Source organism: Hetaerina americana, unplaced genomic scaffold, assembly GCF_022747635.1.
Source record: "Hetaerina americana unplaced genomic scaffold, ioHetAmer1.1.p SCAF_9, whole genome shotgun sequence".
Taxonomy (NCBI): domain Eukaryota; kingdom Metazoa; phylum Arthropoda; class Insecta; order Odonata; family Calopterygidae; genus Hetaerina; species Hetaerina americana.
In genome coordinates, this window is record NW_027287538.1 from 30147089 (window position 1) to 30169402 (window position 22314).

General features: G+C 38.9%; 1 protein-coding gene across 1 annotated transcript; it reads right to left on the reverse strand.

The window, feature by feature from the left end:
* Nucleotides 1-11108: 11108 nt before the first annotated feature.
* Nucleotides 11109-20821, reverse strand: LOC139698746 (rhodopsin-like). Its single transcript, XM_071597650.1, has 9 exons — nt 20686-20821; nt 19502-19625; nt 18497-18735; nt 17508-17614; nt 16172-16278; nt 15305-15452; nt 14386-14496; nt 13402-13568; nt 11109-11593 (listed from the first exon to the last, which is right to left on the reverse strand). The coding sequence occupies exons 2-9, from the start codon at nt 19618-19620 to the stop codon at nt 11458-11460; spliced, it is 1134 nt and encodes a 377-aa protein (XP_071453751.1). The 5' UTR covers nt 19621-19625; nt 20686-20821; the 3' UTR covers nt 11109-11457.
* Nucleotides 20822-22314: the final 1493 nt, after the last annotated feature.

Genomic DNA, 22314 nt, shown 5'->3' on the forward strand with positions numbered 1-22314 from the left:
CCTTACCAGGTCGATATGAATATTTTTTTAGGGAACTATATAAATCGGGTAAGCCTATATTTTAACAAAGAACCCTTCACATGATTAACTCAGGTTATAATTTACCTTCCGGAAGCTATTTGAACAACTTATTTCGACATAGACACCCCGGGACTAAGGGATTGAAGAGTCCAAACAATTAAATTGGTATTTTAAATGAACGCCACGTACGTGCAATAAAAAATAATATAGTCGTTAGTGCATGTTACAGTGAGTTTTGTACATAGTTCCAAACTTGATATTTTCTAAACGCTGATTTTGTAATTTATTTTACATCCCTTAATTGAAAACCGTCCATCTTCGCTTATTTCTTTACTGAATTAACGTGGAGAAATACGCATTTAATTTTATTCCTAATTAATCACTAACCCCGCTGGGAAAGTCCTAAATCAATTCAATATTCCGGGATATAATGCCAAACAAGTTTTTATACAAGAAATTATGCTTCCCTGACCCTATTTGTGTTCACAAAATAGTGTTATTCCCCAAAACATGTAAAATGATGGGATAGTACCAACTGTAATATATTTTCCTCTTTTCATAGAAGGTCCCTTAAAGTACGAGTACGATAAAATACTCGTATTAGCCATGTATACACTTGACAGCTTGCAGTTCAATGTAACTAACTAGACATAAATAAGGAAACGGTGTCTGAAGCGTGATGTTCCACTGAGTGTAGTTTTTTTAGATTTATAAGGGCATAAGAGTAAATAGGTGTCCATGTATAGCAGTTTTCATTCATCTGTGAACGAACATCTACTTGGAGCCTATCATGGTTTGAAGTCGATTTTGGGAAGCCACATGCATTGATCGCTAAGACTATGTGTTCACCCCATATTACACTGTACATTCCGAGAGGAATCGGTCATTATTACTGCCGCGAGGGTAACATTTCCGGGAACAGATGCAAAGGTCTACGCGTGATTGAGAGGGTCGAAGGAGGATTGGGAAGACCTCACGAAACCCTGGGGCAACGCATGACCCTGCCGTTAAACCCTCATTCCATTCCCTATCCCTCATTGTCTGTGGAATTTCCACTAAACGTTAAATCAGTAATACCACCTAATAACTGTTGTAAAATTTAATTGTATAATGTGACCTGTGATATGTATATATTACACGTAAGGTCTACAGCTGATACAGCACCCTAGGTATGCAACAGTGAAAATGCATGGTATAGACCAATTTCTATTTTTATCGAAAATCTTGGAATAAATTATATTAACAATTATAATTAGTGAATTCCATTATCAAAGGAAAGCATTGCTTTAACCATGATTGAAAACTTCACATTTCATGATTGTATTCTTATATGCACCTTATTTAAGTTTAAATATGCTATTATATCCCAGGAATTCGCTCCCACGAACGGTTACTGTGAGAGCAACGAGCTCGCTGAGTATAATTTCGTATCTGCGAGGCTAATAATTTACCTTTATGCTTATTGGGCACCACATGAGCCCCTGGAATACGGGAAAATCACTCCTGGCTTGCCACCAAGTCTTCCTGGGGCCGAATCACTAAAATTTATTAAGCGTATATTCACATTTTGGTGTCTCAGGATGGTGATTTATCCAACTGCCTTCTGCGGCCGTTTGAATATTGCCTTGTAAGAGTTCAAAAGATGTAACTTCTCGTCAGAGGAATATTGATAATGATTAAAAATGGGGTAATGTCATGATGAATGACTGAAGCTACGTCAATATAGATAAATACCAGAAAGATAATATTAATAGAAATAAGCCGTCGTCAATGAATCGCGAGGAGATTGAAGCAGCTAGTCTGACTTTTTCACTTAAGATTTGTGCTCTCTTTCAAATAGTTAGTATGGAAGAGGAGAAAATTCATTGATTCGTTATTGGAATAATACTATTATTATTCTGTTGTTAATAATAAAAAATAATTAATCCAACTACGTCTTCTAAATTTGTTTTTCTATGTAATACATGCCTTTGCGTTTTCTATTAATTGTTGCATATTTTTTCTATATTAACATTGTGCCGTTTACCAAGCTCTACATTGATATTCCTACGAGAGAAATTTTAGTTTTCAACTCATAAAATATTGGAAAATGCCAGCGACTCCTAGGTGGCGGAAAACAAGTTTTCACTGGATACTTCTGAAAGTATCGCATCCAGTTACTTATACATTTGCATTACGCGTATGTACATAGTGAAGAGAGAGGTAAAAGTTATTATTATGATAAAAATTGAAAATATTCCCATTACCCGTATTCTATTTCGTCTTATTTCGTTTTCCTTTGGATTGTAAGCTTCAGCCGCGTATTAAAAATTATAGCTATTGAAAATGTTAGAGGTAATATTCGAAATTGATCATGGCCAGTAACCTCAATTGTAAGACTCAGTGAATCTACTCTTTACTCATTAATCTGCTAAACTTTCACGTTTGTTGTTTCTTCCCTTTTATTATTTTGCATTACATTTAAAATTTATCGTTTTCTGGTCTCCTTCTGTGGGTATATCCGTTCACTTTTCCTTCCAGTACTGTCTCTAGCTCGGTATAGTTCCTAAAGTTAAGTTCAATCTTAATTATTCCTTCGTTTATTATATATTTCCCATTAGCTTATTCCTCCCCCACTCCTATTATGCTCCATATAATCTACTTCCACACGATCTTCAAAACTCTCCTATATCATCGCATTTCCATTGATTCCAATGTCCTTTCCTCCGCTTGGACCAACCAAGCGTACATGTCTCGGATCCCGCGTGCAAATAATTCGAACTGCATTTATTATTATGGACTCTAAATCATTTTTCTGATACAATCAAAACGAAATCATGGGTTAATATCAGACTACTTTGTACTCATTACAGAAGGGAGGCTGATGATTTCCTTCAAACATTTAAAAAAATACTTTCAAGATACAATAAATTTTCAGATATGGAGTAAATTATGTACAAAAAATTATAACATATATGGAAATATAATTTATGGCCCATTTCTTATGACTGACATTTTTTTTTGAAGGTATTTTGATAAATAATGCCTAAGATTTTTTTGTTTCCATGCAAGAGACATATGTGATGAAGGAAGATTTTTTGAAGTTCGAAATTAGTCCAGCACTCTAAGGAACTTGTTTGGGCGCACTTGGTTCTTCTAATGCTTTTGATATGTATGAATTATTTTCTAGTATTGGGTGGAATGGAGAGCTGTACCTCTAACAGTAGTACCTGTGTAGTGAATTATGTTAACATAATAATGCATCATGATCAACATGCACCTAGTGTCATGATCAAGGTCAGAGAACGTGCCTCGAGGTATACGATATGAAATCTCGGTTTGTAATTATTTATGAGTACTTACTCCAGAAAATTAGACAATGACAGAGCATCAACGCAACACTTCTTCCTTCGGAGGAAACATCATAGCTCTCTGCATCGTCGCCTTTTCCCGCCCGTGGGTGACCCAGTTGGCCGCCAATGGACGGCGAGTGCATCGGATTCCACTCGACCACTAACGTGAGGGGTGAGGTAGGCATCGTGGAGGCGGGCATGGTGAAAGTTTTCTTGTTTGTATTTTTTTTACCCACCATTTAAGTCTTGGGTATCTCTTCAACCGGCCGCACGTCAGCTCTCATTATCTTTTTTAAGAGGTCGGAGATATTTATCCTGCGGGAAGGGTCTCGGTCAGTTTACAAGGGTCTGGGGGGAAGGGAAAGGGGCGTGCGGGAAACTCTGAGGGCCTTTTTTTGTCCCTCTTCCGTGATACCCTAGAGGGATTTCGTTTCGTTCCCAGTTTTTTTCCCCTCATCTACTTGGGTTCCACGATTAGTGTCAGGTTATCTGACACGCCTTCATTTCGAACCAAAGAAAAATCTACCGAATGCTTTTCTCTCGATAAAAGTCTCGAAATGGTGAAGTTTTACGTTTATTTAACGCCTTACCAGACCGATTGCGTCAATAAAATTGGGGGAGCCAGCTGAGTCGGTTGGAGGGTTGCCACTAATTGCCATCATTCTACCGATTCCGGTAGATTATATTTCAATCACCACCATCTTTGGTCTAAACCAGTCTTAGGATAGGTTGTTCATGGAAACCCTCCAGGCTATCCTGATTTCTGCCAATCCTTCGGATGGTTTCTTGCTCCGACTCATTCCTCCACATGCTTCTCTTAATTCTTCCTCATACTCTTCCTCTTTAGTTTTCTTCTCCATAGATGCATCCATTACTATTATCCTGATATTGTTAATGTCCAACTTTTTCTTGCCATTGTTCCTTGTAAACTTCCATCTTCACCCGCTCTCAGCTATTCATTCATAACACAATTTGTTTGTTTCATTCATATCAGTACCCCATATCACATTTCCACAGCTTTCAATTTCATTCCTTTGCTATTTCCATCTTCCTCATTCAACACCTTAAATAGATTAAATTTCAATTACAAAGGTTTAAGAACACTTTCCAGTTTCAACTGGTTTTAGTCACGGACCCAAAATTAATCATCGCGGACATTGGCTTTCCTCATTAGTAAAATGGTTTGCAATGTAAATAGTTTTTTCGGATATAAACTACTTTTAAGTTAGAATGCTAGTTTACTGAGACTGGTACTGTTAACCTGAGCAGAATCCGTGATAAGAAGGAATAGTTCTTTGAAATTATCTTTGCACAGCAATAAAAAAAGCACCACCTCTTTAATTTCACAACGAAGGAACGAATATTATCAGGGCAAGATATCTGACCACTATTCTACGCAAGTCAAATTACCAGATCGTACATTTTTTAAACATATTATGACTCCACTGCATGTTAATTTATTTAAATTACTTAATGGGAAAATATTTTATTTATATTATTTTATAGTGATATCTCGCCATATTTTTGTATATTGTTTGATCTCTTTGTTGGTTATTATTTTTTAAATCTCTTTATTTGTTCGTTTCTTAAGGCATTAATGGAAATTATTCATCTCCGAATCGTAGATATACTCGAATAAGTAATATCCAGTGGCTGGGATAAACAGGGTACCAGGCCCGTTGAAGTGTAGCTATTAGAAATACCGGAAGATTTTTTTTCAATTTCCTGCATGTATATTTTTCTGGAGTTACTGCAGCGTGCTATTAGACGTGAATTCCTTCCAATGAGAATTACGTACGTAAATCATTGGTTTTGAGAATCAGTAACTAACTTGGAATGATTTTTCGGATACGATAATTAATGGTTTAAAATTATATTTAGTGAGTTATTTTAAACTATCAGCGTATCATGGCATCGTACTCGGGGATTCGGGGAAATGTGTCTATTCCATACTTATATCTCACCTTATCTCTTGCTTTTGAAAATCCACCTTATTTCTAGATATCTGCAGGTATAAAGTGCCGTGCGAACAGTCCTTGCATGACGCAGGGTGTGTAGGATGGAATGTTTGGATACCAGTATTGAATAATGTATCAGTGTCGCGGGGATCATCATGGTGCTGTTACTCTGGTAATGGCTTCCCATCCCGGGATTCGGGGTCTGAATCTCTGCGGTGGGCAGAATTTTTAAGTGGTCTTCCTGATCCCTAATTGGGCTGTGTTATGTGGAGAGCGCTTCGAGTGGAGTAAGTCGTCCGTCGGGTGGGAGGTTAAATTGCGTGACCCCTTGAAGCCTTTTGATTATAGAGTTGTATTAATCTCGACGTCGGATCTCTTTCCATCCTCCCCCATTTCCTGAAGATACTATCCAAATTACCCAGCTAATAAATCCCTAATTACGCGATGATCTCAGCTGTTGGTTGGATGGATCTCAGCCTCCCTTAATATCTACTAGGTACGAGTGCTATCTACTATGCACTGTAGTGTGAATATTTACAGAATGACTTGCTAATAAACTATCAATTCAATATTCATGAATATCTGTAAATAATTAATGCCCTATTTTTGAGCCTGGATGTAGTTGAATTTGTGGAGTACCCAAAAGAAAAATTAGTACGAATTAAATGGTATCGGCGCTCAATTTGCGACCCTCTATAATCTGAAATAATAAAACTATAAACATGTTTGAACTATTTTCTCGCAATACTACCGGTTTACACACATTGGGTTGATTTCTAACGCATTTTGATCGTTTGAATTTAATGCTGTTTAAAAAAGAAGCGTATTTTTTGATTTTATTTATGCATGACCCAATTAGAATAAATTGAACGAGATGTACTAAAGTACCTATAATTTCAAGGAGAACATCTCGTACATATTTTGACGAAGTTTTTCCCGCCCCTTGCTTAAATCTATCATTGTGGGCGTTTATTTTTCTACCTTTCTGGTTGGTCTAACTTGCCGATTTGCTCTAGTGCCTAACTGCTTTCCCCTTTGTCATCAAACGTGAACTCTAGCACCATGGGGCTTCATAAAATAATCTCGCCTGCTCTTGTCGTTAATGCCTCCATCCTAATCACCCTAAACACCCTGTATCTAACGCCTACTTTTAACTACTTAGGTCTCAAATAAATTAGGTCTCCCTTGAAAATAATGTAGTTTTAAAGTAGCACACTATCCCATAAGTCCCAGGCACTTCGCAGGGTTATTAAGTGTGGCATAATCAAGACGAAGCAATGCACATTCTTTGCAAAACTCTTTCCTTACATTTATCCTCCAACGATCAATCTTTATTATCTTCCCTTCCTTGGGAGCGATTAAGTTGAGCTCAGTTACGTCGGGGCGGAGAAAGTGACCCTCACTATGATGACTGCGCCGCGTCCTGCGACCGTCCCATTGAATGCGTACGCTGCCTCGCTCACGTGCCCTCGCCGCCCGCTAAAAGCACGCCCGGAGAAAGCTAGCGACCGCGGAAAGTGAAAGAGGTAAAAAACATACAAATAAATATGAATACGTGGTCTCGCAGATTCGGGGAAGGACCAATTCTTGGGTCAATAAATGTCACCTTTCACATAATCGTAAGCAGGGAAAATTTAGAAGCCACCTGTAGGATGTAACATACCATCACTTCGGTAATTGGCACTAAGTAGTCTTACGAACATGTGTTGGAAGAGTTCTCTCTGTTATAATCTATGAGTCGTGTGAGATTCACACATTAGGGTATCATGGGAGCTAGTTCCTTTCGCTGTGCCAACTGCGACTCTCGCGGGAGACCTTATCTCGAAAAATCACACTGATAGTGCGCAATAGGTGTCAAGAGACTTTCTAAATTTTACCTGTGGTTATTTTGCTTTGCTCTCTACGAATTGTTAAAATATGCGCTGCAGTTGAAAATCCCACGAGTTGTGAAGTGCGATCTGTGATTAGGTTTTTACTGGTAAAAAGCCACAAACCAATTGAAATTCATTGGCAACTTTGTGAAGGGTATGGAGACAGAATAATGAGTGAAGGTGGAGTGCATTCAGTTTAAAAATGGCCCAACCAAAGTTCACGACGAGGACCGCAGTGGTCACCCTAGTTTTGTGACAGATGAACTGACAGTGAAAACCAACGAAAAAATTCGTGCAAATCGCCGATATACGATAACGGATGTCTCGCTAGACGTGGATTTCAACACAGCGCTTTTACAGTGACGCAGAATTGCATGCTGGTGTAAATAAGTGGTAAAAATGTAAGGCGGCAGATTTATTCTGAAATGGAATTTAAAAGCTTGTGTATCGTTATGATAAATACCTTAATTTGAATGGCGACGATGTAGAAAAATATTTTAAGAATGTGTCTTTCAATTGTTTATAATAAAACTTTGTCTTGTCGCTAAGTTCTTATTTTATTTCAAAACGTAAGTTACTTTCTGGACCGTCCTCGTAAATTCATCTATACTTGCACTATACCCTGCAAGCCGTTGCGAAAGGGTGTGGCGTGGATTGCTAGACCAGAAGCCGTGCATAATACACACATACCTGTTGATATATGCATTCACATATACATAAAATATTTTACTAATGTTAGGGTGTGATGGCAATATCAAAGAATATGTAAATGCAGTGCTGAGGTTAGGAACGCCTCTACACAATTATTAGTTTGATCAGGCACTGGAGAAAAGTTACTCACTCAAATGAAGGTACTTGTAATAGTTAAATGCATATTAATTTAATTTATATTACATGTACTTAGGGATTTAGTGTACTGCTCTTTTAACAATACAGCTATATTTTATCCAAGAAGATTTCTCCATATGCGGTACAATTCATTCTCGTGATGAAAGTTTATTTTATTAAAAATTCGCTTTCATACTATAAACAGTAAGTAGCAAAGCAGAGATCTTTTTTTTTCGAATATTTATTTAAAAAATCCTTGCCTAGATACGTGTAAAACCTAAATAGACCTTGCTTGTTAAGTCAATAATTAAAGTTGGGGTGAAACAATTAGAATAGGTAGAATACTTAGAAAGTGCTTCAGACGAAATGGCTGAATTGATTAGTATATGAGGAGACTTGAGTTAGGGAAAGAAACATTGGCAATGAGAAAGGAATTTATGACAGTGACTCTGACTTAATAAGAAAAAATTAGTGAAAAACATGACATGTAGTACATTCTTGTAAGGTCCCGTGACTTGGTGATTGAGGAAAGAGGAAAAGTGAACTTAGGAACCTTTTTGAATCAAGAGATTTGGTAATGGAGGAGCGAGAATAAAAATCGATTAAGAACCAGGCAAGCTAAAAACATTTAATGGTGTGGCCAAGGAGAAAGTTGTTGAGTGAAATTCGAGGAAAGCAGAGAAATGACTTTGAGAGCATGTTGAATAAGCGAGAGAAAGAGGGAAAATAACAATAGAATTTGGGCAGCGCCAAGGGAAGTAGAACGTACTTAGAGCTGAAAAATGGTTTATTTCAATGCATAGTGTTTGATAGCATAGTGCCGGTTGCACTTAGAAATGAAGCAGGGCTTAAACGTTGGGCTCATCAAAAACCTACTTTGACCAGCAGACTACTGCTAATGACAATATTTGTGCTTATAATAGTTGCAATACTTTGGGTCCGAAGTTCCTCTAAAAGCTGAATAGGTTGATAACGCCATACTACCTTGATCAAAAATTTCCCGGAATTTATTCAGAAAATTAAAAATACAAGTTTATTCATCTAAATCTATATTGTCCCCTTCAAAGTAATCCCCATCGACTGCAACACACTTATGCCAGCGCTTGATCCAATCCTCGAAACATTTTTTATATTCGGTTTTCGGTATGTCCATCAGTGCTTCCTGCGATTTTTCCATTACTTCCTCTCGGCTGCTAAAACGCGTTCCCCGTAATGGTTTTTTAACTCGATTGAACAGAAAGAAGTCACAGGGAGCCAAATCAGGTGAATTCGGTGGCTGTTGGATGGTATTTGTTGCATTTTTCGTCAAAAAATTACGAATAATGATAGCACTGTGCGACGGTGCGTTATCATGGTGCAAAATCCACGAGTTTTCTGCCCACATGTCTGGTCTCTTTCGGCGAATTGCTTCACGCAAACGTCTCATAACGCCCAAATAATACTCTTTGTTTACTGTCTGGCCTTCTGGCAAAAATTCATGATGCACTACACCGTTGTAATCCATGAAAACCGTCAGCATTGCCTTCTTTTTTGACTGAAAACGACGTGGTTTTTTTGGTCTCGGCTCATTTGGTGAACGCCATTCACTTGCCTGATGTCTGGATTGCGTGTCGTACTCATAAACCCACGTCTCGTCTCCAGTAATGATCCTTTTGATGAATGTGGGATCGGATTCAGCCTCGCAAATCATGTCTTTTGCGACGTCAACACGGTCTCTTTTTTGCATGAAATTGAGGTCTTTTGGCACCAACTTTGCTGCTACACGACGGAAACCCAAATCATTAACCACAATGTCTTGGGCGGATCCATAGGCAATGTTCAAGTCCTCCGCTATTTCTCTGATGGTTAATTTGCGGTTATTGACCAACATTTCTTTTACTTTATCAATTTTTTCACCGACTTTCGATGTCGATGGCCTGCCACTGCGTTCATCATCTTCGATTGACTCACGACCACTTCTGAACCGCTCGTGCCACTGGTAAACGACCTTTTTTTTTAGAGAATCGTTGCCGAAACACTTTTCCAACATTTCCAACGTCCGTGCGCCACTAAATCCGTTTTTTACGCAAAATTTAATACAAGTTCGTTGTTGCAAATTTAAATCCATTTCTGCAATTGTAAAAAATCGCCAACACACACAGAGATAGATGTACTCTTGGCTACGTAACTTTTGCAAATGTCAAGTTATGACACTAAGATTTAAAGGGAATATCAACAACAGATGTACCAATTTAACAAAAAAAACAGAACTCAAATCGGAACGATGGGAGCGCCACACGGTGGTTATTCCGGGAACTTTTTGATCAAGGTAGTATTTCTTCCGTACATCCAATATCTGACTGCTTATTCATATGTGATTCAAGGTAGCTAACTCCTGATTTCTTAAAATATCAGTTTCTTTTCTTGATGGCAAGGCCTGTATCTTAGTCTATTTTTTCATTTCCGCTAGGATTCACGCCATTTTGAAGTATTCTTGAACAATGGAATAGTTGCGATGCCGTATGCACTGTTCATCTCTCTGCATGCCAGAGCCAAATTTTTCAGAGAATATTGTAGAAAACTTTCATAGATGTATGTGATATTGTGAATCGATATATTACTAGGAATATCTGCTTTATTTAAGATGGAGGTTATTTGATGTTCATTTAACCGAATTTCAAAAATTCCAGGATTTTTGAGGCATTTTTCCTGCTCGGTTGGATGGCTCGAAATTTTCTCTAGAGGTTCTGATTTATCTTGTTGTTCAGGAGCCATAGAACTTTCAGCCAATTGTTCCAATTCTTTACCCTGGTGTTATTTTCTCGGAAATGTTTCGGATATATTCTCTGCAATTCATTGATCAGAATAAATATAGTACACTGTAATTTTTATCCTCCCGCATTTGCTTTCAAGTTCATGAGCTCATTTTTATTCCTGTGAACTACTTTTCATCCTGGAGTTCGAATAGTTGTAATTTTTCCGCTTAAGGCAACAGCTGATCCAATAGCCATTCATTTCCAAGCGCCCTTAGTCTCCTCACCATATTTTTCGTTCCGCTTTACTGATTCGTGGTTTTTCAGAAGGGGTAGGTATAGTGAATAAGGTAGTCGATACAATCATTTTTGTGATGTAAAGGATTTTTATTCAAACACTCACATGTATACATAATAATAATATACAATAGTAGCAACAATAGTAATGATAAGAGAGAATCCTACAACCCTTTAACATCATTTTTTATTAATCGGATTTTCCATGCGTTCAGGGGACCCGCCTGCCTCACAAGAGCGTTAACAGAAGCGGATGGAGAAATAGGGTCTGTTAAAAGGGGGGCGGGTTTTTTTGCGAGGGGAGGGGAGTTTTCGTTGGGGTTCTCTTCCTTGTCTCCGTCCGGGATTTGCCTCATTGCTTTCGGCCCGCGAAGATATGTTCTCCGTTCGGCATGCGGGCCCCCTTGCGGATTGTCTTTTAGGCGGAAGGCTTCTCGTCGCTGACGGCGGTGGCACCGGAACCCTGGGACTGGTTGTCAGCCGGGGCTGCTGGCTCGGGAGCGCAGGCGAGGGCTGGGAACTTCTGGTAGAGAGCGGCCCGGTACTTGGGGTGGCTGGGGTAGAACAAAAGAGAGGTGTCATTCAATCAGCTATGCATTTCGATGATCGCCAATACTCGGCCGTTAATGCTGTTTCATCTCTGTGGTCTAGTTACTACTTTTGATCGCTCGTGCATTTTGATATTCCCCCGTGGAATGTCTCTCTGCAACGTATCGTAAACTTGAATGTATTCACTTAAACTGTTAGCAGTGATGCATTCCATTGAAATTTGGCCACAGGGCTCCGTTGAAATGTTGTTTTGAATTGGTGGTAAAATAATGTTACAATTTTGCCCTGGATGAATACTTATCGGTTCGTCTATATTTTATTCATCAGTGCTCATTCTTTGTTTAGTGCGGTAACTGCTGGCTGCTTATATCCTTACTAAAGCATCTACAATGACAAGGAGGTGATAATTCAATTTTTTTTATAATATTATAAGGAGAAGCACTCAAGGTGCATAGTGCAAGCGACTTAAGAGCGGCTTATGATGGGCAGTCCTTTGTCTAGACTATAGTGTAATGATGGAGTAATCGGTCAAGTAAACAATGAACTTCTAGTACTGCTATAGTGTTATAAGTTCCAGTATGTTTTTTTTTCATTTTCTCGGATGTTTTGTCCCATTTATAGTGCCATATGTACTTCGCCATCCTTTCAAATTTATGTAGCTTGCTTACTATTGCTTAGATGTCATCTTGACCACCTATGGTTGCTTAGTTAATGTTCCAAGTATCCTTTGATTTTTTTTAACTCCAGCCCTCAAAATAGACCCGATGTGTGCTGCATCGCTCCAAAACCTTTTACAAATAGCACCGCCACCCGTTGGAAACCTTCCCTCCCTCGCACTTGCTTCATTTTTTTCTAAATTCGCTGCCCCGATTACTCTATGGCCTCGGCTACCTAGTAGAAAAGCCGGAGGCGTCCGAGCCATTTAGACGCGTTTACCTCGAAATTCCCAGGAAGGAACATAAAAGAAAAAAGAAACTAAGGTGCTCTATCGTCTGTTTTCAAGAGCTTTGGGATTATGAAGTACTCTCCGTTGCGCCTAGGCAGCAGAGAGAGGCGTAATCTCGTTTCGGTGCAATCGGCGGGTGGTGAGGAGGGATATGGGAGGTGTAGGGTCGTCGGAAGAAGAATGGGGGGAGGAGGACCCCCAAGTGCCCCGTGTAAGTGCTCCCGGATGGATGAGCCACCGCTTGGCTCACCTGTTTTGCTCGCACGCGGTCTCCAGCCGGTATTTAAGTACCCAGTAGCGGCAAGGGTTTTCAGTGAATGTGTGTGTGTGTTTATTATTTTCAGCTCGATCTTTAAAGTTTTCAGGGTTGATTCTCTGCCACCTGGCTATGCCAATGCGTATTGGGCATCGAATGTGCGGTATCTATTCAGAGTTTTGAATTCCATTCAAAAATATTTTCAAGCAACCCCTATTTCATTATATTAATTTATGCTGCCATTACTTTTAGAATAATCGTTCTGAGTTCAATTTAAGAGACTGTAATAGGATATTTGAAGGAGTTAATATATGTTATCGTGAAATTTTTCATTATACTCGAGACATTAAGGCAGTCATCGGAGTATCTTAATGGTTGAAGTGATTTATTTCTGTGATATTTTTCATAATTTGCACCCGGATTCTCTCCCCAGTTACGATGGTGGCCTATTTCGCTAATATATTTTCATTCCGAGAGCATCCGTGCAAAGTTGCCATCATCTGGCTTAATATTACCAAAAATTAGATGATTTATCGAATGATTTTCCTTTTCAATTGCTTCCACCCTGCGACTTTGATTTCAAGATCCCCCTCTCTCCCTATAGATCTCACCTGATGCCGTAGACAATTGGGTTGTAGACAGCGTTAGCCTTGGCGAAGATGGCTCCCCAGATGGAGGCCAGTGGGCTGAGGGAGCTCGGAGCGAAGAGTCCAGCAATGTTGATGATGAGGTATGGGGTCCATGCGATGAACCACAGGGAGATGGTCATCAGGGCCACCTGCGGGAGTGAAAGGGAGAGCGAGGGTGTTTGGCGGGGAGTATTGATTGGAAGTGGAGAAAAGTAATTTGTCTCCAATCTCTCCTCTTCGGAGGATGATCCGAGTTGTGCTGTTTGTGTAACTCGCTTTTGAAAGGTTATCGCTTGGGTATGTAGTTGGACATGAAGAATCTTGGAGAGATTCTTTGAAGTTAATCATCGGTTTTAAGTTTATTAGAAATTTGGCATGAAACCCGCTATCTTTCATCTATATTTCAGGAGCTTTGGTTGAAATTTCAGAGGTTATATAAAAAAGCTTTTCCCTGCTGTCCGTTTTATGAAAATATGAAAAAGTTATCCCGCGTAAATGGATAGAGGTGATTTCATCCCTAGGTACTTGGGTAAATAATACTTTACTATTGGATGAGTCGTAATATGTTATTTTGTCTTTTTACTATAAAGTTTTTGCACTTAAAATGTCTTTTTTAGAATTACTAAAGCGATTGCAATTTTTATTTAATGTATTGTTGCCAATTATCTGTTTATTTTAGGCGTTCAAAATCTGAAGTTTTTGTCGACTGCTATTAAAAGATGTTCCAAGAGTGTCACTTACTGATGGTTCATTTAAATATGAAAGCAATAAAATTTGCTTGTAATTCGATCATTTATGAGTGACAATAAAGGTAGTTATTTTGTCGCGAAAGGATTCTCTATCACTTCTATTTCAATATAAGCTCTCTGAGAAAATCTGCATCTTTGTTTTCTTTAATGTTTCTGTCGTTTTTGTTCCGTTTGATGACTGGGAAATATTATTTTATTCATCCAGTTGAATTTTTACCTTGGCGAGCTTGCATTCGGCGCTGGTGTTCTGAGCCTCAGAAGACCTCAGGGAAGCCACGTTCATCTTCTTTGCCTGTTCCCTCATCTGTCTCTCGTGAGCAGCAACAGCCTGCGGTGCGATAGGAAAGAAAAAGAAGCAGAATGGTATGTGTTATGGTAGAAAAGCGACTTATGAAATCCTCTGAGTCTTGGTAATACGATTGAGTTATTTTCAACTAGGAAAACCATTTTTGAAATATTAAGAGGCAACGTTTGTTTGGAGTCAAGAAGGCCGTTTGCAATGAATTAGGCACAAACGATTGATCTGCGATTTTGGTTAAAGCTCGAGTTCAAAGTGTGGATTTCAATTTTGAGGTATAACTCTGAGGATTTATCTTTCGATGGTTATTATATTAGGAGAGGAAATAAAATTGAAATTATTCAAGTGAATAACATTTCTATTTCTTGGCATTACTGTTTGCTGCCACAATGTATATTTTCGGGGAAAGCATATATACTGTATACTCGTTTTATTTTATGTAAATATCATTGTATTTTAAAGTTTTATTTCCTCTCTTTGAGCAAGATTTTATTCTAATTTCAAAGAAGTCATTGTAATTTTTCGGACTTTTGTGAAAGATTTAATTGAAAAATGAGACTCCCTCTCAAAAGAAAAGTTAATTGGTTGAGTCGCGGGTGTTTCCTTGAAATAAAGTCTTAAAGTGTCCCAAAATCAGCACCGTTTCCCACACATCATATTGGATGTTAAATTTTCAAGTATTAGTGACCTTTTTCGGCGTCCCACGTGAAATGAATTTTAGGTTTCAAGAATTCGTTTTGTATTAAAGGTTGAAATGCTTTCGGATATTGAATTTTAAAGGCCCGAAGTGGCAATGGGAAGTTTGGAAGTAGTGGTTTAAGCCAGTGGTTCCACCCACCTGCACGATGAACCAGTAAGCGTAGATGATGATGCCCAGGGGCAGTGCGTACACGAAGACAGAGTAAGCCCAGATGTAGGAAACGCTGACCCAGTCGGTGGACAGGTAGTCAGTGCCGCAGGAAGTCATGTTACCTTCTGGAACATATCTGTGGGAGAGAGGATTCGTTGCTCTCGTGGTTCATCCATGTTCGCCATTCGCCCGCTTTGTTTATGATATTCAGTTTGTTAAGAAGAATCATCATCCGCATTAAGGTTTAGCGTCCGATTCGAAAACTGGAATTTCTGACTTGGCCGTTCATTTATATCGGTCTATGGGTTGTTTTTGCCTTGTTTCTAAGTAAACAGATCAATTTACTGGGGAAATTCTCCTCTCCGTTAAAATTTCCAGTCATTCCAAAATTAAAAAAATAATTTTCAGTACTTCTTTCAGATATAAGTGAGTATTAAGAATTTGGGTTGTATTCCTTTGGAATGAATAGGCAATTAGGAAAAAAGTATTTCATATTGCAAAGCTGCCGTGGACGATTGTTGTACTTTTATGAGTATCTTGGAACTCAAGTGCTCCAATTTCGATGTAATTGCCCTTCATGAAGAGGCATGGGATTTGAGAAAAAGTGATGCGTTATGGATACAGAAAATTACCATGGTTTCAGCTTTATGTCTAGATGTTAATTTGAGCGGTTGTTTAGAGCCCTTGAATTGCAGTCAAATTTCCTTAATAGTTAATTTGGCCCTGATTCATGAAGTAGGATGCTGGATATCAACCCAGGACAATTTGAAGTAAGGTAGATGTCCGCATTTATCACGAGACAACAGTCTCAAATAGGCACAGTGGCATATCTCATAGAATCCCGCGAGTTCTCACCTGTTCCAGCCGAGGACTGGAGCGACAGTCCAGATAGCAGAGTTGAGCCACACTTGCAAGATCCAGAAGAGGGCGCCCTTCACAGTCAAAGGCTTCGCAGAGAGACCCTGGAAATGACATCGGTGTTTTCATCACGAGTGAAGAGAGGAAGAAAGTTAAAATGTTATCCTTGCGATTATTTTTAAACTTCGAACCCTTTATTCGAGCAAAATTATTGCTATTTTAATTCTCAGCTTCTTTTAATTCTCAGCTTTATTTGGTTCGTGGAAAATGTTGTTGCCGAGGTTTTTCATAGCTATCGTTTCCCTGTATTATGATGAATGTGTGTCAACGCAATGCGAGCTGCCACTAGGTAATAGGATATTAACGCATAGTGCTTCAAAACGTTGAGTTTTAAGAAAAGGTCGAAGTGATCAGTTTCACCGAGTAAGATGGTAAATGTGAAACACTACGACTTCAAGTGTATTTATGCCTAGAAGGCTGAATCTAATCCAATTTTCGTAATACCGTTTGTTCCTCTAAAAGGATACTATATAGTGCTATGGATCGGGACTTAGTAAAACGACACTTAGTGGTGTTTTTTCTTTCTTTAAACGCTTTTGCCGGTAATGGGATTTGCCTTTTACAGAGAGTATCCCTCTTTTTCTACTTGTTAATTATTTTAAAAATGTTCTTCATAACTTCTTTTACCATAAAGTGATCAGATTTCCGCATTTAACCTATCCCTCCCATGGACACCAAAATAAGGCTGTATTTAGATTGTTCAGTTTGTGCTTAAAATTTGAAAGTGATTTTTCCCAGAGATCAGATCAAGACAGAGATATATTTCTAGACAATATTTCTTAGGCCGGTCATTGTGATTTTCAGATTTTTTATTATACTAATTAAGTCAGAAAATTTGAGTATAATGAACAGTTTTTAAGCTTTACTATCTGCTTTTTTAGTCTTTCAGTCAAATCCGTAGAACTAATAAAGTTATCTGTGTATTGCGAATTATTTTTCTTGATATGAATTATGAATCAAACGCATATGGCAGTTATTTATTTGGTTTAGTTTTCTGTTGCATCTCGTATTAAAAGCAAGATTGTAAATATTATATATTCAGGTTATAAATTATCCCTCTACGTTCACGAGGAAAATCTCCAGCATTACTGTCCGGTCGACCCCACAGAAAATGCTCTGATATCTTTTGGAAGTTTTCCACGTTATAACACGACCGAAGTGGAATTATTAATTACATTGAAATGAGTCGGAATCCTCGATTGATGAAAATGTTCCCTTCCCTGTATTGCTTCAAGATCGTATTGCTCAGGAAGAAATTTTCCCTCCCTCTTACCTTAACGATGACGTTGTACCTGTCCCATGCAATCACGCACATGGTCCAGATGGATACGCAGCCGAACATCGACCCCAGCATTCCGTAGATCTGGCACATGAATGGCCCTGGAAATTAGAAGCAAAGGAGAAACGTTGTTTGGAGTGTAATAGTTACTAGGTCGTTTTTCATAACGCCTTTTTCCTCGCGTTTCCCCGAGGCTTTTGATAAAATGAAGCTAGTGATTTTTCGGATGCTCGCTGCTGCATACGAAGCAAATGCAGATTAATGAAGCTAATAGAACTATTCACTGCCCCTCAAAATATAGTAGTGGAGGTTCTGAGGAATTCGTTATTCATGGTATCATTAGGGAAACTTTCTCATTAATATTGGCTTAGCGTATGAATTCAAATGTTATTGCCATTACATTTAACCTTGCGAGGCAAAATGAGGAACTGCTTTGGCTGACGTTACCGCGAAGGCCTGAGAAATCATTTTGCTGCCCAAGTTTTTTGGATTGGTTTTTTTAATAGTTTCTCTCGCCTGCATGCAAGATTATTAAAACAGTTCGCAAATAGAGGAATTCACAATAATTTCCTCCAGAAGAAAAATATTTCTGAAAACTTTAAGATGCACCCTATTTGGTTTTTGATGTCTAATTTGTAACCCACAATTTTTTTCGATTGTCTTTTACATTCTTCCAGGAAAAATTGTTCCTAGGCATTTGGTTCAATAAAATTGTATCGATAATATTGTAAAGAGTTGGCAATGCAAGAATGTTAGTCGTGAAATCTTTAGAAACCCAGTAGAATTTCGTGAAAAGTTTTGATTTCAGCGAAAAGGGACAGATTCAAAAGTTGACTTCCCAGCGGAGAAATAAATAACCGATTCGCGTTCGTTTTCCACGTCGCGTTCTGATTTTAAGTTCCCAGTATTTTCTATATCTCCCGTTCTCCCTAAGCGTTTGGGTTTTTGCATTCCCTGGAGGGGTTATGTGGCTGCACCCTTACCGAGGGACCATGTCTCGAAGTAGCAGTTGATGGTCATCATGGGTGCCATGGTGGACATCAGTCCGAAGTCGGAGATTGCGAGGTTGACGACAAGCATGTTGGAGGGCGTCCTCAGCGACTTAGTGCAGGAGAAGACGTAGATGACGACGCCATTTCCGCAGACGGAGATGAATCCGAGCATGCTGATGAAGAACCCCAGCAGGGAGTGCCAGAGGGGGTTCAGGGGAGGGAATTGGTACCTGCGGCGGAGGAAGATATTCGCTTTGTCGTTCACATAATTGGTGATAGGTAGGGAAAAGTTTCGTCAAGACGAAGGGGAAAGTGAACATGTGCTGTGGAAGGTAGGGAAATAGTGAGTGTGAGGAATTGAAGTCAGTGATGGAGGATTTAATGCAAAAGATAATTGAGTACCATTTGTCTGCAATATGTGAGAGATTGATGAAAATTGTCAGCGAAAAATTGCCCAATTGTTTTTTTTAGGTTTTGTAAATCTGACGAAGCTTTTCGGCGGTATCAGAAGATTGCCCTGTTGAATTTTAAGAGTTAGTATAAAATCCCATTGTTCATGTTAATTTGATTTTTTAGCGAAATAGTTCAGCTTTAATTGTATTGAAATGCATTGATGTTTTTGTGGTGCATTGGTAGGTCTCTGTTGTTGGAATGAATAAATTGGTAGCATGTTCTTCAACGATTGATGAAACCAATCGATATGGTGCCATTGTAGTTGAAATATTATATAGATAATATGTCCTGTCATTTACGAGGAAAACGTTTTCACTGAATGATTTCTAGTATTGTTGAATAAAAATGAATGGCTTATTTTCCATGCTTCAGAATATGTTTTATGGTTGTAAAACTGTTATAATGGTAGTAGATATAAGGATTTTTAGAGGAAATTTTTCAGAAGCTCAAAGTGAATTTTGAAATTTAGAGCAGAAAGTTAAAATATTCGATCCATTCTCAGGGTAAATGCTTTGTCGCCTGTGAATTTCCCGCGTTCCTTACCAGTGGGAGTCAACTAGGAACAGCATCTCTGGTGGAACTTTGTCCACGACGGTCATGTTGCCCAGGTTGGCATTGTTCCAGTTGTAGGCGCTGAAGCTTGGCCCGAGATCCCCGGACATCTTGGCTGTAGAGAAGACAAAAAGGAGAGAGAAATTCTCGAATTAATTTGAGTTGAAGCTCCGGAGTCTCTGTGTGAAATATTAAACTCTAATCTTAATTTTGATGCAGAACAACTCATGAGGTATTATCTGAGGAAGCTGTTACTTTCAGCTTTCAAGTTTAAGAAGGCTATTGAAATTTTTGAAATGTCAGTTCGACTTCCCTCCGTTAAAAAGATACATATTTAGTTATCCGTAAGACTTAAGCGATTGGGGCTAATTTTGATCCGAATGATTTACATGCAATTTGAATTTAATATATTCATATTCAGGGTAACATTAAGGGTGCTAATTCAATGAAAAGTGTTGTTTCGAGTTAAGAAAAACATACGAGCGTTTAGTTTTATCTTAATTACATGGAAATTTGATTTCAAATGATGCTCTTATTTACCAGATCAATCAACCCGAAAACGAGCGTTTTTTCGTATTTATTTACTGGTCTAAAGCAAGGGCAATGCGAACGTATCATCTGCTTATTTGTATATATCCTCTTTCTCCTCGTAATTTCTTTTCTAGAAAACAACTTTGACATCTATGCTTCAATTTGCAATATTTACCAATTAGGAAAATTTAAAAAAAAGGGGAATCTGGAGCAAAAAATGTTAATCTGCCGTTCTGAAATCTTAGGAAAATTCAACAGTTGGGGATTTTCGCGGTTCCGTTCCGAATGATGGTTCCGAAATCAAAATCTGTAGGTATGCCGAGAATCAAAGAGTAAACTGTCGTTAGTTGGTAATTTTTTCCGTTACCCTTGTATTTGATGTTGAGCGAGTTCAGAAGAAACAATTTGGTCGCAAAATTTAAAAAGTATTTGAGAAAAAATTATTTTAGTTATGCAATCAGATAAAGATTTACCAGCGATTTGAAGACTTGGGGCAAGAATGCAATTTGAAACTGTCAGCGAAAAGGAAATAGGTATTTTGCTGGCCTATTGTTGGCAATTTCTGAGCTTGGAGCTGGAATTCTGGAGGCCCTATTTTTTCTCTATGGCTGGAAGTGCCGAAGGTTTTATCTGCTGTCACTCACCAGAGGAATTGAGCTGTTGGGACTGGAAAACTGGAGCAAATCGCTTGTTGAAGTAGACGAACTACTGCAGTTTTGCTGGATTCCTCTGGATTCCGCCTGTGGGATCGCCGTTTCCCGGGTTGACTCGATCTGCTTGCTGCTGCCGGCCCTTATATAGGAACAAAGCGAGCTAGGGGAAGTGGCTAAAGGGTGGGGCAGTCGAACCTCTTCCACGGGATCCTGCGCCCCAGGAGCCGAACCCCACCTCCAGACCCCCACCCTACGCCCCCTTAACCATTATCCCTTCTTAGAGGAGGCAACATTACACGAAGGTGTAAGGGGTGGGAGGAGGTGCAAGTTCTTTACCCCTCTCCCTCATTACAGAGATTCCCCTTTCGTCCACCCCCATACCTACTCTCCACCCCGTCTATGTCTCCGTCCTCCATTTTCAACCCTCCCCCTTCTCTTCCTGCCCCGTATCCCGACCCATTCCTTCCACCCTTCGAGACTTACATTCTTAAGTAAGCTGTGGCAAATTTACTCACCTCTGAAAACTTCATTGACGTCCCCCAATCAATGGACACGGTGTTATTACTTGTAATGCGAGTTCGAGTTGAGATCGATCGCTGAGTAATAATTAATACCATGTGTCTGTAATAATATTAATCAATCCTAAGTCCTTATTACTTTGCATGCCTTTTGTACCCTTAATGGTTGATTTCTTGAGCCGTCTTTTTCCGTATATTTCTTAACATTAAGCCAACATGCCGTTGAGAGAATTAAAATTCTTAAAAATTATTATAACTTCGATTTGGTAGCTGTGGACAGATTCAAAATGTATTCAAGGTGGCAGGCGGTGTTTTTCAAGGCGAGGTGTATCCTGATAAGTGTCATAACTTGTCATTCTAAAATATGATTATTTCATCGGTTTTATATGCAATCAATTTCATTCGACTCTACTGGAGCTCGAGATAAGTGACTTCACTCATTCTGTGGGTCAGAACCCTAATGAAACAATGTTGCTATTGATGCTATTATTTCATGCATATGATTTATGTAGGTTAAGTTGGTGTCGGATGGAAATACCAAATGGCACCTTTCGCCAATTATATCTAAAATCCAACCAAGATATTCTGGTAACCAGAACTTCGTGGGGAGCCGAATGTGTAGAGTACGTTAATTTCGCGTGGATTAGTGAGAGGTGAGCTCTACCCTCGGCATTCAACCTTCGGGTCGATTGCCGTGATGATGATGAAGAGAAACTATGATAAAAGCATTTGTCGTTTCCTTGTGCTTCTTGTCTGTCTTTCGCTGTAGGAGTTGATAAATATTGCACTAGTAACTTACCAAGACATTTTTTTAGTCTCTCTGTTTCATAGCAGGAGACTAATCCATCTTTAGACGCGAATGTTTCCGAAGAAAGTATCGTGTAGTTGGACTCACTGTATTTCTTAAATATTCCATTGTAAAATAAAGATAACTACGGTAGAGTTGATGAAATACCTATTTTGCGTCGTAGTGTGTCTTGATGTGGAAGTGTGCGGATCTATGCATATTATGCAAAGTGTATACGTACAAATTTCCTATTTATCCGCCCACGGTTTTGACAAATGCAAGTTTTGGAATTCGTTTATTTTCAAATTTCTTGCC